The 19,544-nt window shown below is 46.0% G+C and overlaps 2 protein-coding genes across 2 annotated transcripts; both read right to left on the bottom strand.

Moving 5' to 3' along the window:
• Positions 1-1,718: 1,718 nt before the first annotated feature.
• TOP1MT (DNA topoisomerase I mitochondrial) lies at positions 1,719-12,972 on the bottom strand. Its single transcript, XM_079299617.1, has 14 exons — positions 12,753-12,972; positions 11,127-11,242; positions 9,840-9,961; positions 9,229-9,351; positions 8,702-8,889; positions 7,824-7,968; positions 7,091-7,234; positions 5,829-6,014; positions 5,304-5,372; positions 4,047-4,161; positions 3,492-3,619; positions 2,731-2,825; positions 2,105-2,254; positions 1,719-1,895 (listed from the first exon to the last, which is right to left on the bottom strand). The coding sequence occupies exons 2-14, from the start codon at positions 11,203-11,205 to the stop codon at positions 1,793-1,795; spliced, it is 1,647 nt and encodes a 548-aa protein (XP_079155743.1). The 5' UTR covers positions 11,206-11,242; positions 12,753-12,972; the 3' UTR covers positions 1,719-1,792.
• LOC306799053 (uncharacterized protein) lies at positions 12,609-19,200 on the bottom strand (the record flags this gene model as incomplete). Its single annotated transcript, XM_079299568.1, has 9 exons — positions 19,104-19,200; positions 18,437-18,538; positions 18,127-18,207; positions 17,932-18,008; positions 17,415-17,502; positions 15,530-15,588; positions 13,871-13,943; positions 13,473-13,759; positions 12,609-12,636 (listed from the first exon to the last, which is right to left on the bottom strand). Exons 4-9 carry the CDS (start codon positions 18,000-18,002, stop codon positions 12,609-12,611), a joined length of 606 nt encoding a protein of 201 aa, XP_079155694.1. The 5' UTR covers positions 18,003-18,008; positions 18,127-18,207; positions 18,437-18,538; positions 19,104-19,200.
• Between the last annotated feature and the right edge of the window lie 344 nt (positions 19,201-19,544).

Raw genomic sequence — 19,544 nt, 5'->3', positions numbered from 1 at the left:
TTTTTGGGATGAAAACTTGGAAAAAAGGAGGAGAAATCATGCCTGGAAGGGCCAAAGTGAGAATGGGTCATCTGAGCACATCAGCATTGCTTGGAGCCATTAAATAATCCCAAATTATTGGGATGGAAGAGGGATCCTCCCCTCTGGGATAGGAGCATGATCCTGAGCAGGAGGAAAAGCTCCTGGGCATTAGGGCATGGGAAAATCCATGGAATATTGCCAGAAACATTTGGAGAACTCCAGGAAAAAGAGGGTGAGGATGGACAGAACCACTTGGGACAGCAACAGCCCATCCTTTCTGGAACTGCTCCTTCATTTTATAGAATTCCAGAATGGTTTGGATTGAAAGGAACCTTAAAGATCCTGCCATGGGCAGGGACACCTTCCACAATCCCAGGCTGCTCAAAGCTTCATCCAGCTTAACTTTGGACACTTCCAGGGAGGGAACATCCAGAACCACACATGGAATGAGTTGTAAAAAGCCTCCAAGTCATGGATAATCAGAAAAAAAAAAAAACCTAAATTACTCCTGGTTTTAATGAACTCAATTTCCAACCAAAACAGCAACAATTTCAACATGAGAATGAGTGGAAATAAACACGTGGGAAGCACCAGGAGCTTTGGAATACAGAGCTCTGGATATCAGCCCTGAGGTGCCAGGAGGTTTTGCTGCCAATGGAACAGTTTGCTCACACCTGGGGTTCACTGGGATGTGGGAATTCTGCCAGGAATGTGCTGAAATTACCTTTTTTCTGGGGATGTGGAAAGCAGCCAGTTTAAGCAGCCAACACAACCAGTTTCTGCTGTTGGTCCCCGCCTGCTCCATTCCCAGCTGGAGGGAATTCTGTGATGATGCCAAAGGTGTCAATCCCAACACAGGAGCAGCTCCAGGAATACTGATCCCACTCCCCACCACACATCCCACAGAGCCTGGCCCAGCATCATCTTATTTTCTAGGAAATTCCTTATTTCTTAAACCTCTGTCTGGACAGTTCAGTTTCTGCTCTGGATACAGGAGCTGAGCCAGAGCCAAATGAAGAAAATCAGGAAATAAACATGGTCCTCTCCCAGACAAAAATTTAACTACATGGAGGTGCTTAAAATACACTTTGTTCATGACAAAGGTGAATTTTAACCCCCTGCAATGTGAAACTGCTTTTAAATCCAACATCTTCCCCTCTCCTGACATGACACAAACTCCCTCCCAGGTTTTTTTTCCATTTAATATCCCTGCAATTGCACACTTTCTCCTCTCCGGGAGGTCAAAGGGCACAAAGTCCCCCCAAAATGTAAATCCTGAGGTTTTTCCTTTCCCCCCAGTGCATCCCTAACCCAATCCTGGGTTTTATGTTGCAGTTCCCCATTTTTCTGCTGTCACCACCCCGTGTTTCCCCATCCCTCCCACTCAGTCTGGAAAGGGCAGCACAGCTCCACTCCACCAAGGAAACAGGATTAGACCTGCTCTTGTTGATCAGCACAATTAAGGCTCTTATTTAATCTCCTTACAAGACTCCAGAGGAAGAAAGAAAAAAAAAATCCCAAGTACTTGGAAACTCTGAAGAGGAATTAAGAGTTTCCCCAAGTCCAAAAATCCCAATCAGCAATATCTGTTTGAGCTGAAAATACAAGTGTTTGATTTTCCATACAACAACAAAAAAGGCACCAAACTCTGACAACCCTCTGCCCCCAGCAGCAGCAATTTTAAAATAAAAAAAATTAAAAAAAAAAAAAAAAAAGCTTCCCAACAGCAGGAAATGAGCAGGATTTGGGATTTTACATGGAAGGCACCAGCTCAGAATTCAAAGTCCTCGCCAGCCATGTCAATGGCCCAGGCAAACTTCTCCCTCTGGGTCTTGTTGTAGATCTTCTCAATGGGAATCCCAAATTTCTTGCACCTGTGCAGAAAAAAAAAAAACCTAAATGGGGACCAGTTAGCCAGCAGTGTCCTCTCCAGTGCATCCTTGGAGGTGCCCAAGCCAGGCTGGATGGGGCTTGGAGCAGCCTGGAATAGCAGGAGGTGCCTCTGCCCATTGAACCAACCCCACAAATTTTAAAAGGTCCTTTCCAACCCAAACCATCCCATGATTTCACACCCAAGACTCACCAAGCCACACTGATCCTGGGATCCAGGTAATTCAGCTTGGATGTGCCCAGAGCTATTTGCTTGTTCTCCTCTTTGTCTGTGGCCTGGACGTTCAACTTGGCCAGTTGCTCCTCCAGCCTCTTCAGTAGCTTCTTCTTCTTCTCCACATTGCTGAGGGCACAGAAGGAACAACACAGAATGTCCCAAAGCCCAGAAATTCTCTGGAATGGCAGAGTCAGAGGTGCCATTTAGCACTAACCTATTTTTAAAGGGTTTAGTTATAGTAAGATAATTTTTTTTAATATTGAAAATTAAGAGGAAAAAAAAATGCAATTTCCACCACCAAAAGTGGGCAAACAAAACCCAGCAACCTGGAATGGGTTGCTCAGAGAAGCTGTGGCTGCCCCATCCCTGGAAGTGTCCAAGGCCATGTTGGACAAAGCTTGGAGCAACCTGGGACAGTGGGAGGTTTCTCTGAAGGGAACCACCCACAAGATCTTAACCATCTTCCAAACTTTCATGGGACAAGCAGATCCCAATCCCAAACAGGGGCATTTCTGTTCTGAAGGGGGTTGGGACACATCAGCCCCATCCTTGGGCCCTCTGGATCCCTCTGCTAGAGAGGATTCCAAGGAAAAGCCACCCACGCTTCTGCTTTGGCATCTCCTGTGTCTTTACACTCATCCTCAGCTTTTTTCACTTCTTCCTGGGCTTCCTCCACTTGTTTCTTCTTGGCATCAATCTGTGAAGGTGGAAAAGTCAGACAACACTCCCAACCTCCCTGAAGGTTTCAGCTTCCTCCCTCTTTTCCTTCACACAGCATTCCTCAATTTCTTACCAACCCTACTTCCCAAATTTGTCTCTGCAGCATTTTCTGGGCTCAAACATATTTTTTTAGCATCTTCTAAAATATCATCCCAGCCCAGATGCCACAAACACTTGGAGCCCCTAAATCTGTTCATCTTCTGTATCTGCCTGAGGGAATTGTGACAGCACCAGAGCCCTCAGAGAAGTCACAGTCCACCAGCAAAACCTGAGGACAATTAAAAAGTGGCAATTTAGGGTATTTTGAAGCTGCTCTCCTGAAAAAAGACAGGGAAGCCAATTTCCCCTGATCTTGATCCAACTGGGTTAGAGTTAACATCACAAAAATCCCCCAGCTTGGTTTGAAGACAGTGAGTGATGAAAAATGCCCCAATCTCATAAAAACTCACCCAAATCCCGTGCCAAATGTGCTTCCTCCAGCATTTGAGGTCACCACATCCCTCTCCACCCCCCTGGGCTGCAATCCACTATTCCCAGGACATCCCCTGATGTTCTTGACCAAAGTGATTCCTTCAGACATCACCCCAGCCCAAAAATAAAACCTGGGTTTAGGTCTGGGATCTCTCAGCTGGGTCTGCCTCACCTTTTCCTGCAGGACTTGCATGGACCTGGCAAAAGTTTTTGGCACAGACCTCTGATGGTTGCACAGGATGGCCACAGCTCTGTTGGCTCTGTTGTAGGACAGGAGCTTTCCTGCAACGTTGTCTTCAGCTGGAAAGACATGAAAGCATCACTGACTCCATTCCAGGAGCTGGGAAAAGCAGGGAATGCAGCAGAAGGGAAGTAGACAAGTTGCCATTGCATTCTATCCCCAGGGAGAGCAGCAATGCTTGTGGGAACTGGGGAAGGACAATTGAGCATCACAATCTGATGCTGTGACTCATCCCTGATGTACCCAAGGAGGCAGAAATACTGCAACCAACCAGCAACACAAGGAAAAGAAGGAAAAATATTCCCACCCTGGCCATCAGTTACCATTTCTCACCTAAAACATCCCCAGCTTGCTGCTCACCCCCATGTGCTACTCCCACCCCACTCTGTGGGGCATCACCTGCCCAGGTGGGACAGTTTTAGGGATGCCAAGGCAATGGATGGAAATTCCTGAGCCCTTTGGTCCCCCACAGCCACTGGAACTCACGGTTGGTGAGAGCCTTGAGCTGCTCCTGCAGGGTGATGGAAGCATTGTAGGTCCTGAAGACTTTGGCTGTTAAACCATCCATGAGGTGCTGGAGGTGTTTGTTCAGGAAGCTTGTCTGGAGGTGGGAAAACAGGGAAAAGTGTGGGGAAACTCACAGCAGGGGCTCTAGTGACAGGAAAAGGAGGAATGGCTTCAAACTGACAGTATTTGATGGGATATTGGGAAGGAATTCCTGGCTGTGTGGGAGGGGAGGTCCTGGAATGGAATTCCCACAGAAGCTGTGGCTGCTCCATCCCTGGAATTGCTCAAGGCCAGGTTGGATGGAGTTTGGAACAATCTGGGATAGTGGAATTGTCTTTGCCAATGGCAGGGATTTGGAATCTGGCAGTCTTTAGAGTCCCTTCCTACCCAAACCATTCCATGATTCCACCAAGGAATAGAACAGGGAGAAGCCTGGACTAATCTCTTTTTAGACCATCTTCTGCCTAAGCAGCCAAAATTAGGCATTAACAAAAGTCCTGCAGCTTGTAGAGCTACCTGTGGGGTCAGATCATCATCTGCACAAAACTGGCCTAAAATTCTGCCTAAATCCACAAAAAAAAAAAAAAAAAAAAAAAAAAATCTCCAAGTCAGCAATTTCTGCTCATCTATATCCAAGAGGACACACATTAGCACTTGGGAACATGGTTAGTATGGACCTGGCAATGCTGGGTTAATGCTTGGATTTGATGATCTTGGAGGTCTTTTCCAAATGAACATTCCTGATCTCACATCCAATATCACATCCCTGTTCTACAGAGAACACAGAGCTGCTTGTCCATCCCATATCCCATCTCAAGGAAGATGAGGGAAGAGGTTTTTCCAGGAGGGAAGGCAGCACATCCCTCCAGCAACCTCTCCCACTTCTGTAGGGTCCTAATGAGGTGCAAAAACATCAAAAAGCTGAGGTCTGGTACCTCCAGTAATAATTAAATAATAAATGAATAAATAAATAAATAAATGTGGGCAGTCCTTCCCAGGCTAAAAAAAAAAGCCCAAGTGGGTGAGTTGGAGGAGAGAAGGAGAAGGAATCCAGCTCCTCAGCAGGGACACAGGGAAGAAAGAGGCAGAAAGAGTCTGGAAAATCTCACAGGGTGTCCCCTAGAGAGCAGAGAGGAAAAATAAGGCAAAGGGATGACCACCAAAGGTGCCATGGTTTGGTTTTTCTTCTCCCAGGGCCACCAGAACTCTTTGAAAAGCTTTGAGCTGACAACTCACAGTGAGCTGGTCAAAGAGGTCATCAGTGGGCTCCTTGTTCTTCAAGAACAGTTGCAGGTTCTTGAACACCTGAAGAGGTGGAAAGGACAGCCCTGGTCAGGGCCAAGGAATGAATTGATCCCAGACATCTCCCTCATCTCCCTCCTCCTCCAGACAGACTCTGATTCACCCTCGTGTTGGCACATCCCACCAACCTTCCCAACTTCAGGGTGCCACTGGGTGTTCCCCTTCATCTTTCCCAGCTCAGACATTTCCAGTTTCTCCACCAACACCATTAAAATCTTCTTTCCCATAAGCAGAGGAAAATTATTCATTAGAAATAGAGACACTTCCAAGTCCTGACACCCACGAGCCAACTCCAGCAAGAGGTGGGTTCAACCTTGGCAATTCTATCCCAAAATTTCCCCCATTCTCCAGGGTTAGAGCACATCTTGGCAGCAGGTTTGGGATGGGAATTTGGGGGACTGATAAACATCAAGAGAACCCAGATAACCAAGCTCTTCCTCCAATTCCTGCCCCACTCACCGGCTTCTCCACGGACACTTTGTTGTAGTAACGGATGGAATCTTTGCCAAGGAAGTCAAACTCCACCACGTGCTGCTGCCCATCCAGCTGGGGGTGCAGCTGGATGTGCTCCACCCTCAGGGAGCAGCAGCCCACTGTGTCTGCAGTCTCCCCTTCCTCCTTCTCGTTCCCAGCTCGCAGGGCCAGCTGGGAGGAAAACGAGCAAAACGCTAATCTTAGAAAAATTAGGATTTTCGTTAAAAGTTATTCATTAGAATCAATTAAAAAGCAAGTGGATAGCCAGGTCTTGCTGAAAATAAAAGTCAGAAGGAAAACCAGGTTTGAGGTAGTTATCTGAAACTTGAATAATTGATTGCCTGTCATTTCATGTTTGCTCAGCTGTGCTTACAATGGGAAAAGACAAAACTAGTGAGCAGAACCAAAGGAACATAGACAATAAAACCAGAAACCCATTCTTTGAAAAACTGGACTATCCCCAGAAATCATTTGTATTGTCAGTGATAGGAAAGGTCGAGAGCTCAGGATCCTTTTAAGACCCCTCCTGACAAAAAAATGACCCCAGACTTAATTTAAGAAATCAATCAATGCTTAATAGCCATTCAAGCTAATTACCATAGGAAGAGAGGAATGGGAGGGGCTGTTATTATGAATATGGATTTGTTTGAATCCTTTGTCAATAAATAGATTTTGTGATCACCTGTGATTTTGCAGTGAATATTAGAGGATTACCTCACTCTGCTGCCCAGCACTCAATAAACACACACTTTGTAACTTTAAACTGTTAGAGAGTCTCTTGTCTGTCACAGCTGAGTATTGGTATTAGACCAATACTCTTTACATTGGTAAAACACAAGGAGTTATCCATCCCATAATATCCCACCTCAATTCCCCTTTCCCACATTGGGCTAGAGAGAGGAGATCCAATCATCTCCATCTGTGGATTCATGGAATGATTTGGAAAGGACCTTCAAGATCACTTGGGTGCAACCCCCTGCAGTGGGCAGGGGCACCTTACACTAGGGACAACTTTAATCTTGCCCACCTCTGGAAATACTCAAATCCAGGCTGGATGGGTCAAGTGAAAGATGTCCCTGCCCACAGCAGGAGGTTGGAATGAGATGATCCAACCAAACCATTCCAGGATTCCACAACCACCCCCAGATTCCTCATACAGAACCAGCAAACCCCAAAATCGACACGCTGGGGAAGAGTAGGGAAGCAAATTCCCAAATTCCACATGGATGGGGTGAGGCTGGGAGTACCTTATCAATGAAGTAGAGGGCCACTGCTCTCTGCCTCTCCTTGATCTCCTTGGATTTCCAGTCTCTTCTGTACTGAGCCCGGATGGTGTGGACAACACCCTTGAGGCGCCGAGCTACCTCGTATTTCTCCCAGTCCTTCTCCCCCTGGAATGGGAAACCAGGATATTTGCCATTCCATGCCCCATCTTGATTCCACCCCTACCAGCCAAGTCCTGCTCTAGAAACACCTCCCGCATCTAAATCCTGCTCAAACCTCATTGTTTTCTTGGGAAAAAAAAAAAAAAATCCATGAAGGGAATAAAATGGAAAAACAGCTCATCCAGGGTTTCTGTGCTGGGTCTGGATCCTGGCTAGGTCAGTGTTCTCCACCAGCCAGAGCCTGGCAAGGACCAAACAGTCAATCCATGGTCAAAGGTGCTCCTTGGACACCAGTGTGGACTGGCACAGCATTGGCTCAGTTGTGTCCACCTGGGCAGCATTCCCACTTTCCTTGAGCCATTGGAAACAGCCTTAAATCCCCTTTCTCTTCCCACAGAGCTCAATCCCATCTCTTCCTACCCTCCACTTCCTGGTATAAATGAACCCAACTCCGGTTCCTGTGGATCCTTTCAGCCCCCATTTTGTTTATCCACTTTTAAGAGAAGACCCAGAAAAAAAAAACAACAAAAAAAATTGCTATTCCACATCTTGGCTTCCCCAGATTTTTTCAGCTGACCAAGGGAACCATTCCAACCTTCAGCTTGGAGCTGGGGTTCAGCATGATGTACTTGAAGGTGTTCTGGATGTTCTCTGTCCACGAGGCCAGCCAGGTGACCGTGTTGTCAAAGCGAACCTCCTTCCACCTGTGACCCTCTGGGGGCTCAGGAATCTTGGAATCCCTGTGGGAAGAGCAGGATTAGAGCCCTCAGACCATGAGGAATGAAGTTTGCAGTGAGCCAAGGATGCTCACATTGAAAAAACACTGAATCCACCTGGAATCACTGCACAACATGGAATTATTGAAGTCCTCCAAGATCAAGTCCAACAATGAACTGGCACTGCCAGGACCACCAAACCATGTCCCCAAGTGCCACATCCACACAGCTTTCACATCCCTGCAGGGCTGCTGGCTCCACACTGCCCTGAGCAGCCTCTTCCAGTGCTTGAGTTTTCCTTAATATCCAAACTAAACCTCCTCAGGCACAACTTGAGGCCATTTCCTTTTTTCCTATCATTTTTTAATTTTTTTTTTCTGGGAGAAGAAACCAAGCCATATGTGGCTCTATCCTCCCATCACAGAGTGCAGAGTTGTAGAAGGTCCCCCCAAACTTTCTTTTCTCCAGGCTGAGCCCCTCCAGCTCCCTCAGCTGCTCCAGACCCTTCCCACAATCAGATGTTTATCACATTTGGATGCTGGGAACAACAGGAAAACTTGCTGAACTGGTGGGGAATGTTTTCAATCAAGATCTTCAAAAATGGGTAGCTTAAGAGCAGTTCAGCTCACACAAAACCACTCTCAGGATATGGAAAACAGGGATTTTAGAAGATGGAAAAACCCCAATTCTGAGCAGCAGAAGTTCTCCCCAATCCCAAGGGAAGCCCCAGGAGCTCAGCATTTCCAGCACAGCCCACCTGCTGCAGTTGATGATGACATCTTCTGGCATGATCCTCTTCTTGAGCATCCCCATTTTGGGGTGCTCCCCACGGCCACGGAACAGCCCTGGAGGCTCAGTTTTGAAGTTGCCAATCTTCTCCCTGTGCCCATCCAGGATGCAGTATCCATATTCCTCCTGGATCTTATCTGCCTCCTCCTTCAGCTTCTGAAAGCAGGACATCACCAAAAATAATAAAAAAAAAAAATTAAATAAACAGAATGGTTTGGATTGGAAAGGATCTTAAACATTCCAAGCAAGAAGACTGAGTGCCATCATTCCTTTGGCAAAATCCACAATCCTCTGGGCAAGGAAAGACTCCAAAAAATATCCAAGGATGATTGGCACCTTGCAAAGCCATGGGATGTGCTGGTAAAATTCATGAAGAGGAGGACAATGGCCATGGAGACAGAGCTGGATTAAGGAAATCCAAGCTCAGGGCACAACACTAGGAAAGACAAAGAGCCAAAATTCTCAAAACTGGACCCAAAATGTGTCAGCCCTGACCTGCTTCTCCTCCTTGGGAAGAGCTTTCCGAGCCTCATTTTTGTCCACAAAATATTTGTGGATCTCCTTGAAGTCACATTTGTCCAGGTCCTTGATTATCTCTTGCTCCTCTGAGGTCATTTCCTGGGAAAAGAGATGATGAGAGGGGCTGGGGAAATCCAGGAGGCAAAACTGATTCCACATGGTGCCTGTCCTTGGAAAAAGGAATAAAGACTCACACTGCAGCTCTTTGAGAAAACAGCCAGTTCTGGGGTGGAAGAGCCTAATATGGAAAAATGTCCCCAAATTGAACTGCAGGGACAGCACCAAATATATTTGGAAGGTGTAAACATTCCTTAGAAAGAGTTTTGGGTTGTTTTGGGATAAGAAGTCATTCCTTTGGTGCCCCAAACTGTTTTTGGAGCTGTTTGCAAGACTCACCAGCTGCACCCATCACTAAAACTCAAGAGGGAGCACAGAAAGCAAATCCCAGCCCAAACCCACAAAAAATATGAAAATAAATCAAGGATTTAGAACCTCATAATTATAATTAAGGAGTAAATCCCCCCATTCCCTCCATCCCACACCACAGCCTGGGGCTGGTGGGTTTGAGGGATATCCAGGGCTGGTACCTTCCTCCAGTCATGGAAGAAGTTGTTCTGGAAGATCTCCTTGGTGGTGTACTCATGATCCAACATTTTGGCATAAAATGTGGCAATTTCCTCCGTAGCCAGGCTCAGCTTCAAGGGTTTTCCTGGGAAAAGAGAGGCAGGGATAATTTCCACTATCCTAGGTTGCTCTAAGCCCTGTCCAACCTGGAACTTCCAGGGATGGGGCAGCCGCAACTGCTCTGAGCAGAATCTTGGATTATTTCTTAGATTTTCTAAGGATTTTGAATAATTTCTTGCAGGCAAAGCCACCATCACCCCTTGAGCTCTTTGGCTGGAAAAATGCAACAAAACCAAGGAGTATCTTGGCTCATCCTAGGAATTAACTTGGAAATAACTTTTTTTTTTATAGGAAAAAGTCCTCTGCAGATGTTCAGGGAATGGTTGATTCCTATTTGAAACACCTTTTTTTGGGATTTCTGGGCTGAAGGGAATGGAGCCTTGAAGCAGCCCCATGACACTCCCCACACCAGCTCATCATCTTGGGGTTGTTGCCTGTCCACAAAAAACTTTTCCATCCAAGAACAGGGAGATTTTTTAGGAAAAAAGTCAACATCAAAGATCCCAAAGCCACCAGCCCATATCCAAACACCTCAGAGATCCCAGAGAAACTCCAAACCCTGTCAAGGCTCCTCCTCATGGAGCCAAAATTCCTGACAGCCCCTGGATGTCCCAGCTGTGCCTTTTGCAGCTGCCAGGCACCCCCTTTTCCCAAAATTGCCTTTTCCCTTCTGCAAAAAAGTATGGGAAGCCCCAAGGAACTGAGCAACACCAAGGGAATGTGATCCCATTCCATCTCCAGCATCCCCCAATGTCCTTATTTTCCCCTTTCCCTTTGATCCATCAGAAATGAGTTCAGGGATGAACTGAGAGCAGGGAAACACAGAGGAAAATTTGGCTGCTGGATCTGTCCCCCAGTGACACCCTGAGCTGCTCTCAGGTGATGGGAGGTGACCCTGGGGACATCAGGAACTTGGAGCAGCCCAAGAAAATCCTTGGATGTGTCAGTCAGAGGTCATGGATCAGTAAAATCCCATTTTTCCAGCTCATGGGAAAGCATGGATGAGCTGATAAATCTCAAACCCAAAATTCAGCTTGGTGAGAAAAAACAGGCATTGGGATCAGCTCCCAAAAAAACCCATAATTCCAATAATCTGTAAGATGCTCCAGCTTTAACCCATGGCTTTTCCAATGGGATATTCCTCTTCCCTGAGGAGAGGGCACCACCCCAAGGTCCCATCACAGCTGTACCATCATAATAAAAGTGCACATCCTCAGGCAGGGGCTCGTAGAGGGGCACAAAGTAGGGCCCTCTGTGCTCCAGCTGCATCCATTTCACTCCATCCTCCTTCTTCTCCTCTTCCCACCTGCAATGGGCACACAGGAATCCCATGAATATCCCAAATTTATCCAATATCCCAAGGTCACACTGGGAAGATGCTCAGAGCAGCGAGAGCTGGTACAAACTCCAGGTTTGTGGGATTTTTTTTTTTTTTTTCTGCTGCTGCCTCAGTTTCCCTCTTCTTTAAAATATGGAAAAATTAAACTGAGGTGTGGTGAGATGGAGGAACTCAAGGGGGGAGAAAAGACCTTCATTCCAAACTTTTTTCATGGGCAGGGACACTTTTCACTAATTCAGGTTGCTCCAAACTCCATCCAATCCAAGGAAAACTTCCAGGGATGGGGCAGCCAGGGCTTCTCTGGGAAATATTCATAACTTTGATTTTAATGCAAATAAATCTAAGGAATCTTTCCCTGATTTTAAAGGAAATAAATCTTAAGGAATTTTTCCCCCCCTGCTGGAGAAAATGGGATTTTAAAGCCACTACACATTTTAACTCTGAGGATTTAAACAGCAACAAAAATTCCAATAAAATTAAATTTAAAAAAAAATGAAAAAAAAAAATAATGTTAAAAAATCCAACTAGAAAAGCAGGGCTTTAAAAAAGGGGATAAAACCACAGGTTAAGGTCAGAGGAAAAGTGCTGGTGACAGCAGGGGACAGGCAGGGATCTGTGTCCCACAGCTCAGCACAGCCAGGCTGCCACTGGCCCCTTAATCCCAGCATCAACAGGGAAAAAAATAAAAATAAAAAAAAAATAAATAGTGATTCCAAGGAAAACACAGCAAGATTCCACACAGAGAAAGCAAAATTCCCGTTTCTCACTCAGCAGTGCCCCAGAAGTTATTTGTGATTTTTTTTTTTCCTCCCCATAAGGAGCAGAGTGGAATAAAATCTGTGGTATCCAAAAAAGAGTTTTGCCATAAAAACAGAGGAAAACCAACAAACTCCAGGAATTTGGGCTGAAAGCAGCAGAGAAAGGCAGCAAAAGGATCCCAAAAATCCTCCCACCCTGTCCCAGACCTTGGGGAAATTTGGCAGAGAGTGACACCAAGTGGTTAAAGTCACATTTCCAAAAAAATAATCCAGCACCCAACAGCCACATCCCACATCCATTCCTGTAAAAAAACCTGCCTGGATCACCCCAAATCTGCTGGGGAAGGAATTCAGCCCCTCTACAGCTCCCTGAAAGAAGTGTTGCTGTCTTGGACTTTATTATTATTAATTATTATTATTATTATTTCATTCCAATAATTATGAGCTTCTCCCTTCCCAGAACAAGCACCAGGAAAATCAGAGGAGAGATATAATTATCATAAATAAATTTAAAAGTAAAAATAATTATGATACAAATCCTGCTCTGCATCCAGGACCTCTCCCTTATTTCTCACTCACTTCCAAAGAGTGAGAAGTTCAAGGCTAAAGGGAATATAGGAAAATAGCCAAAAAATCGGAATTTTCACTCTTTAGCCCACAAAATAAAATTAAAATTCCAGTCCCAGAGTTAGACCTGCCAAAGGTGTGCTGGAATTTACCATTTCCATTTGCTTTCTGCCTCTTTTTCTTCTTCCTTCTGTTTTTTTGTCTTATTATTCTTCTTTTTCTTTTCTTCTCCCTCCTTGGATTTCCTTTTCTCAGTTTTGCCTGGGGTTTCATCCTCTTCACTCTTTGTCTCTTTTGTGTCCCCCTCTGGCTTTTTCTTCTTCTTTTTCTGCTTTTTCTCTTTCACTGGAGCATCTCCATTCCCTTCATCTCCCTCCTGCCCCATCCCTGCACTCCCAGTCTCCCCCAAAACTTCCTCCCCTTTTTCCTCCACCTCTTCCTCCTCCTTTATTCCTTTTCCATCTCCACTTCCCCTTCCCACCCTCTCTTCCCCTTTCTCCATCTCTTGCTCCTCTTCCAGCAATTTTTCCTTCTTTATTTTCCTCTTCCCCACCTTTTCCACCCCCTTCACTTTCCCCTTCCTGTGTTTCTTTGCTTTTTCTTTCTCCTTCTTTTTTTCCCCATCATCCCATCCCTGGCTGCTCTTCCTTCTCAGTTTTTTGGCTCTTCCCTCTCCCCCTTCCCAATTCCTGCCCTCATCCCCCTCCTCTTCCTCAATGCCATCCATCAAATCCTCCAATTTATCCTTCTTCCCTCTTTTTCTCTTCAATCCTTTTTCCTGCTTATTTTCCTCTTGTTTCTTCATTCTTTTTCCATTCAACCCCTTTTCCTGCTTATTTTCCTCCTGTTTTTTCATTCTTTTTCCATTCAACCCCTTTTCCTGCTTATTTTCCTCCTGTTTTTTCATTCTTTTTCCCTTCAACCCCTTTTCCTGCTTATTTTCCTCCTGTTTTTTCATTCTTTTTCCCTTCAACCCCTTTTCCTGCTCATTTTCCTCCTGATTCTTCCCTCTTTTTCTTTTCAGGGTTTGGGAATCCTCTTCCTGCTGTGGGATTGGGGCATCCAGCTCCTTCTCCATCACAGCTGTGATCCCCACATCCCTCTCCAAAGGATCCCCAGAGGGGGATTCAACCCCACCACCAACACCTTCACTGGGGACCTGTGGGAAGCAGGAATAAGGGAAGAGATGTTGGGAAAATAAAGATGTTATCCCAAATCCCAAAGATGCAGGATTAGGTCCAGGGGGTGACATTCCCCCCAGTTTTCCTACCCCAATTCCATTCTGGGTCTCCAAGAGCTGCTCTCCCACTGCAGGTCCTGTTCTCTGGGATTTGTCCCTGGACCTGCAATGACATCACAGCCAGTTCTCACCACCAGCACATCCCAAATTGGGGAATTGTTCTCTCATTTCCCTCCCACCATGGAGATAACCCAAGGCAGCAGGGAATGGCCCCACTCTGGATTTTATGGGATGAGGAAATTCAAAGGAGCAGATCCAGTAGTGTTTCCCTGCTCAGCAGAGAGCTCAGGTCAATCTTTGGGAATTCTCTGGGATTTGCAATCATTATAAAGCACCAGCCTGCCCCAATAATTTCTCCCAAGGCTTCAAGGTAGGCAGGGAGCTGTGAGTCCTCAAGTTGTTCATATTCCAGAAAAGCCAAGCAAAATAAGAATGAAAAAACAGCAGCACAGCCTAAACCAAGCTCATGTCTCTTAGGCTGAGCCTACAGCTCCAAAGGGTGGATTTTGGTGGAGCATTAGGAAAAAAATCCCAATTTCCAGTGGTCAAGCACTGGAAGAGGCTGTCCAGGTGGGAAGTGTTCCAAAAACCTGTGGATGTGCTGCTTTGGGACAGGGTTTAGTGGTGACTTTGGGTATTTTTTCCAACCTTAAGAATTCCATGAGTTTAATATTGAGGTGATGGTGTCCCTTTCCCACAGGGAAATCTGGGGCTTTTCCTTCTGGGACATTGTCACCTCTCAAGTCCTCTGGTCCATCCTAGCTAAGCCTGGAGTTAAGCTCAAGCCAGGAATCAGATCCATTCCCTGCTTTTCCCAGCTCCTGGATCCTCCAACAGGAGCCCAGCACAGCCAACTGCTCTAATCCTTCCCAAAAAAAACAGTTGGAAATTCAGTTTCTTCCTCCCAAGCAAGACCATGATCACTCTTCCTGGATTTCCCAAGAGAGAAGAGCCACAATTCCTGCTTTTAGCCAAAATTTCTGCAACAGTAAAAGTGAATTTTGGACCCTTCCTATGAATTAATCTAAGCAGATAATTAATTACCAGGCTGTGGGACATCAAGGCAAGAAAAGCCTTCGAGCTGGCTTGGGAAGGAAACAAGTTCCCAATAAAAAAAACCAAAACCAAACCAGGAGCAGGATGCATTTTCCACACTGGAAAAAGGTCAGACTAAACTTGGGGAAAATCATCCTGTAAAACACACTCAGCCCTTCCAAAAGCAAAATCCCATGATTCCAAAAGCAAAATCCCACCAACTTTTGGGATTGGCTCCTTCCTCCAAAGATTTTATTAGAGAACTGGGAAATTTTGAGAGGATTAAGCAGCTTTAGGAATTCTTGCTTCCTAGAAGGAAGGAACTGCCTTTGTCCGGGATTTAGGAGGGTGGTTGTTCCCCAAACAGGATTTCCCCAAATTTATGTAGGAATGTGCACCTGAGCAATCACACCCTGCTGACTGGGAAGGGTGGATGGGGCTGGGACTTCCCTCTCCACCCTCAAATTCCACTTGGGATGTTTTTGGGGAAGCTTTAAAGTCATAGAAAACACCAGGATGTGGGGAAGCTGCTCTGGGGAGGAACCAACAATCCAGGAGGGAAAAATCAGGAATGTGCAGCTCCACAGGGAGGAAAAAAAGGACAAAATTCCAGTTTTCTGGAAGAAAAACAACCCAAAAAATGACCCAACTCACCTGGAAGAGTCTTCCAGCCTCACTGGTGGCCCTTGAGGGGGGTTTGCTTTGGTCTCCTCCTGGAAAATATTAATGATTTGGGAAAGTTTCCCTGGCACAGCATCAGCCCCAAGCCAGCACTTTTTCCTCCCTCTGCCCCCTTGGCTGGAATCCAGGAACTCAAAATACAAAATACTCAAAGCTTTTCCCAAGTTTTGAGGTTTTATGGGGTTAGGAAATCCCTGGTTTCCTTCCAACAGCACAACAAAGGAATTTCACGGATAAATAAAGGAAAACTCTCAGCCCTCCTCAAGCACCTGCTCATTGGAAGCACTGCTGGGAGAGCAACCCAGGGAACAGAAGGGATGGGAGGGCTCCAAAATAAACATGGATCAAATTCCAGGTGCTTGGAAGATGAAATCAGCCTTGCAGCAGATGGCAAGAGGGAAAGAGAGGTGGGGAGCAAAGGCACAGGGTGGGAAATACAATGAGGATGGGCAGAAAGCAAGGAAAAAGAAAAAAACATACAGAAAATGGGGGAAAATAAAAAAGAAAATGAGCTCAGAGGGGACACAAACAAATCCTTAAAATGTGACTCTTGGAGGCCACTAAAAATCCTGGGAAAAGGAAAAAAAAAAACCCACCAAAATATATGGAAAATGGGGGTAGGAGCTAAAAGAACGTGAGGTCAGAGGACACAGAAAAAGATTCCTAAAATTTGGCCCACAGAGGTCACCAGAAATCCTGGAGAAATGAAAAAAACATCAAAATACAGAGAAAATGGGGACCTAAAAGAAAATGAGGTCAGAGGAGTCCTAAAATGTGACCCATGGAGGCCACCAGAAATCCTGGAGAATGAAAAAAAAAAAAAAAATAGGGAAAATAAAGCTTGGAGAGGACACAGAGCTCTAAATTCTGTCCCTTGGAGGCCACCAGAAATCCCATCCCACTGTTTTCACACTTGTTTCCCAAGCTGGAACCATTTTCTCCTGCTCCTGACCACACAAAACATCCCAAAACTCATCCCAGCCTCACCCAGGGCTTGCCAAGTACTGGGGTTCCCACTCCAAACCCTGAGCTCCCCAAGTTTCTCTTCCCAAGGCTTTCAAGGGAAGCCAAAACCACACAGGGATTTTTTTCCTGAAAGCTGCTGGGTGAACTCATTAAGGGGCAAATAAAACCTTGAGTTAATTACAGGTTGGTTATGTCCATATAAACTTTCATTCCCTGGGAACACTCCTGCTCTTGGATTCACAATCCTTCAGAAACTCAGCTGGGAAACTCAGGAAGAGCCATCAGCTGCCAAAGTCATTTTTGCCTGCAAAAATGGTGGTTGTTGGAATGTCAGGAACATATTGATCCATCCAGCAGAGTTTGGGGATATTTGGGATCCTGTTTGTGAGAGGGATGGAAAGAGGGGGGAAAAGGAAAAGCATCTCTGCTGGATTTATACACTGAGAAGGCAAATTAACCCAGGAAAAGCAAAATACAGTGGGAATTTGCTGGGATTTGTGTTCTCCAGCACCAGCCAAAGACCATGGAATGGTTTGGGTTGGAAAGGATTTTAAGGATCATCTCATTTCACCCCCACCTTCCACTATCCCAGGTTGAGCCAAGCTCCAACCAACCTGGCCCTGGACACTTCCAGGGGGCAGGAACAAGGAAAGCAGTGAAAATAAAATTCCTGAGGAAGAGATTCCCAATCCCAACCTCCTGCTTAGGAAGTGAAAGTCACTCATATCCCAGTGCTCACCACTGGTGCCAGTTTGGGCCAACACCAAAGTGTGATGGATTCAACCCCAAAACCAGGAAATTCATCCCTTAATTGAACTCCAGATGCCCAAAAGCTCTTTTCAGGGAGCACAGGAATGCTCCCCAATCCTTCAGCCCAACCAGCTCCACATACCAAGCCAGATGCAGCTCCCTCCTGGGCTTGGATCCCATTCCAGAGGCTCCAGCCTTTCCCAGCTGCAGCCTCCTGCTTCAGGGAGCTTCTTGGCCAGAAAGGGGACAGAGAAGGGACACACACATTTTAGGATCATGGAGTGGGTTGGAAGGGATTATTTTGTTCCACAGGCAGGGACATCTTCCACTATCCCAGGTTTTTTCCAAGCTCCATCCAACCTGGCCTTGGACACTGCCAGGGATGGAGCAGCCACAGCTTCTCTGAGAAACCCCTGCCAGGGGCTCACCACCCTCCCAGGGTGGAATTCCTTCCCAATATCCAATCTAAACTTTCCCTCCTTCAGCTTAAGTGGATTCCCTTTCCTCATCACTCTGTGCCCTTTATTTTTCCCTATTAAAAACTCCTTTTGATACCACAAGGAAAGCAGAGCTGGTTGTGCCATTCCCATGCACAACTCTGGGATATCCCAGCTGGAAAACCCCAGCCCTGCAGATCCCATCCCAATCCCAGGACTGACCTGCTGATGATGTTCTCCTGCACTGGCTTTTCCTTGGCTTCTGATGGATTCTCCTTCTTCCCTTTCACCATGGAATTCTTTGCACCAGGACAGAGCAAGATAAAGGAAAAGGAAGTTCATGCCATGGGTTTGATTCCTACAGAATTTTGGGATAATTAAAAGGCTCCCCCCAATGCACAGAGTGGGGGTTGGTACCTTCACTGTGGATTCCAGCTCCTTTTTCTTCTTCACTGGGAGTTCCTTTGGCTTCTCCTGCTCTCTTTCCAACTCATTCTCCTGTTTCCTGGGATAAGAGAGAATTGATCCCACTGAAACCAACCCCTCAGTGGTGACAACAAACCATGCCATGATGCCATACTTCCTAATCCTTGTGCCCAGCAGCACCAAAAACTCCCAAAAGGAATTTTGGAGCATTTTCTCTGCTGGAGCAGTGAAATTCCCAGGAAATCCAGTGGGATAACAAAGCTGGAGCATCCCAAAAATTCCCTGCCATTCTCTGTGGTACTCACCTGCTGCTGCTCTTCACCCCACTGGTTTCTGACATCCCCATGGCTGTGCCATCCACAATTTTTTGGGAGTGCTAAGGCAGAGAATCCAAGGATGGGCACTGGAATGAGAGGGAAGCAGCACAGGGTTGGTGCCACCCCAGTTTTGCTCTCCAAGGAAACCTCAGCAACTCAATCCCAAAGTTAGGGGCACACAGGGTCCAGCTCAGCTTTAACAGGGACTCATATTGGAAAAAAAAAAAGAAGGAAAACCCTTTAGCTCAAGTCCCTGAACTTCTGTTGGAGGCAGCGAAATAAAAGACAAGAAAAGGGGAAAAAAAAAGGAAATTCACAGCTTCCACCACCACTATTAACACTAATTAAGCACAGCAGAGAAATGGGGTAAATTGAGATATTGGGTTCCCACCACCACCTCTCCCCTCCCTTCTTCTCATGAAGCAACCAGACTCTCCCAAATCCCTGTTTTCCCGAGAAACTCAAGAGAATGAAAGGAATACAGGTCATATTCCTGGTCTCCATCCATGAAAATCCTCCACACTGAGGGAAAAAAAAAAAAACAAAAACCTCAGGATTTCTCAAAGAGTGAAAACCAGTATGAAACATCCCGAAAATTTTTCTGGGAGTAGAAAACACTTGGAAAAAATATGGACAAACTCCATGTTTTACCAGGTTTTGCTGTCCCAAGAGCACCTGGAATGAAGCTCAGTTGCTACAGAAGGACATTCCCAATCCAGCCAGGCTGGAGAACACCTCACTGCTCACCTAAGGGAAATCCCCCCACCCCAGGAAACTCCTTTAAAGTCTCCCTCAGCCTGATGGGAGGCTCCCAGCCCAAGATGCACCCTGGGAAATGAAGTTTTAGCCCAAAAGCTGAATTTTGGGACTGCCCCTCAACCAGCAACTCCTCAGCAAGGAGACCTGGGAAGAAGAGAAATATTTTGGACCACTCAGGTGGAGAATGGGGCCGAAAATGCAGATTTTAAAATAATCTGGGAAAAGCCTACTTAGCAGGAGATGCTTCCTCTTCAATCACATCATTAAATTAATCCCCCAATCCATCTTTTCTCAGCTGCCTCTCATCCATCAGAGCTCCATGGTTGGATGTGG

Source organism: Erithacus rubecula (assembly GCF_903797595.1).
Source record: "Erithacus rubecula genome assembly, chromosome: 3".
Classification (NCBI taxonomy): Eukaryota; Metazoa; Chordata; class Aves; order Passeriformes; family Muscicapidae; genus Erithacus; species Erithacus rubecula.
The sequence above is the reverse complement of the archived record's forward strand: the minus strand, read 5'-3'. Positions and strand labels throughout refer to the sequence as shown.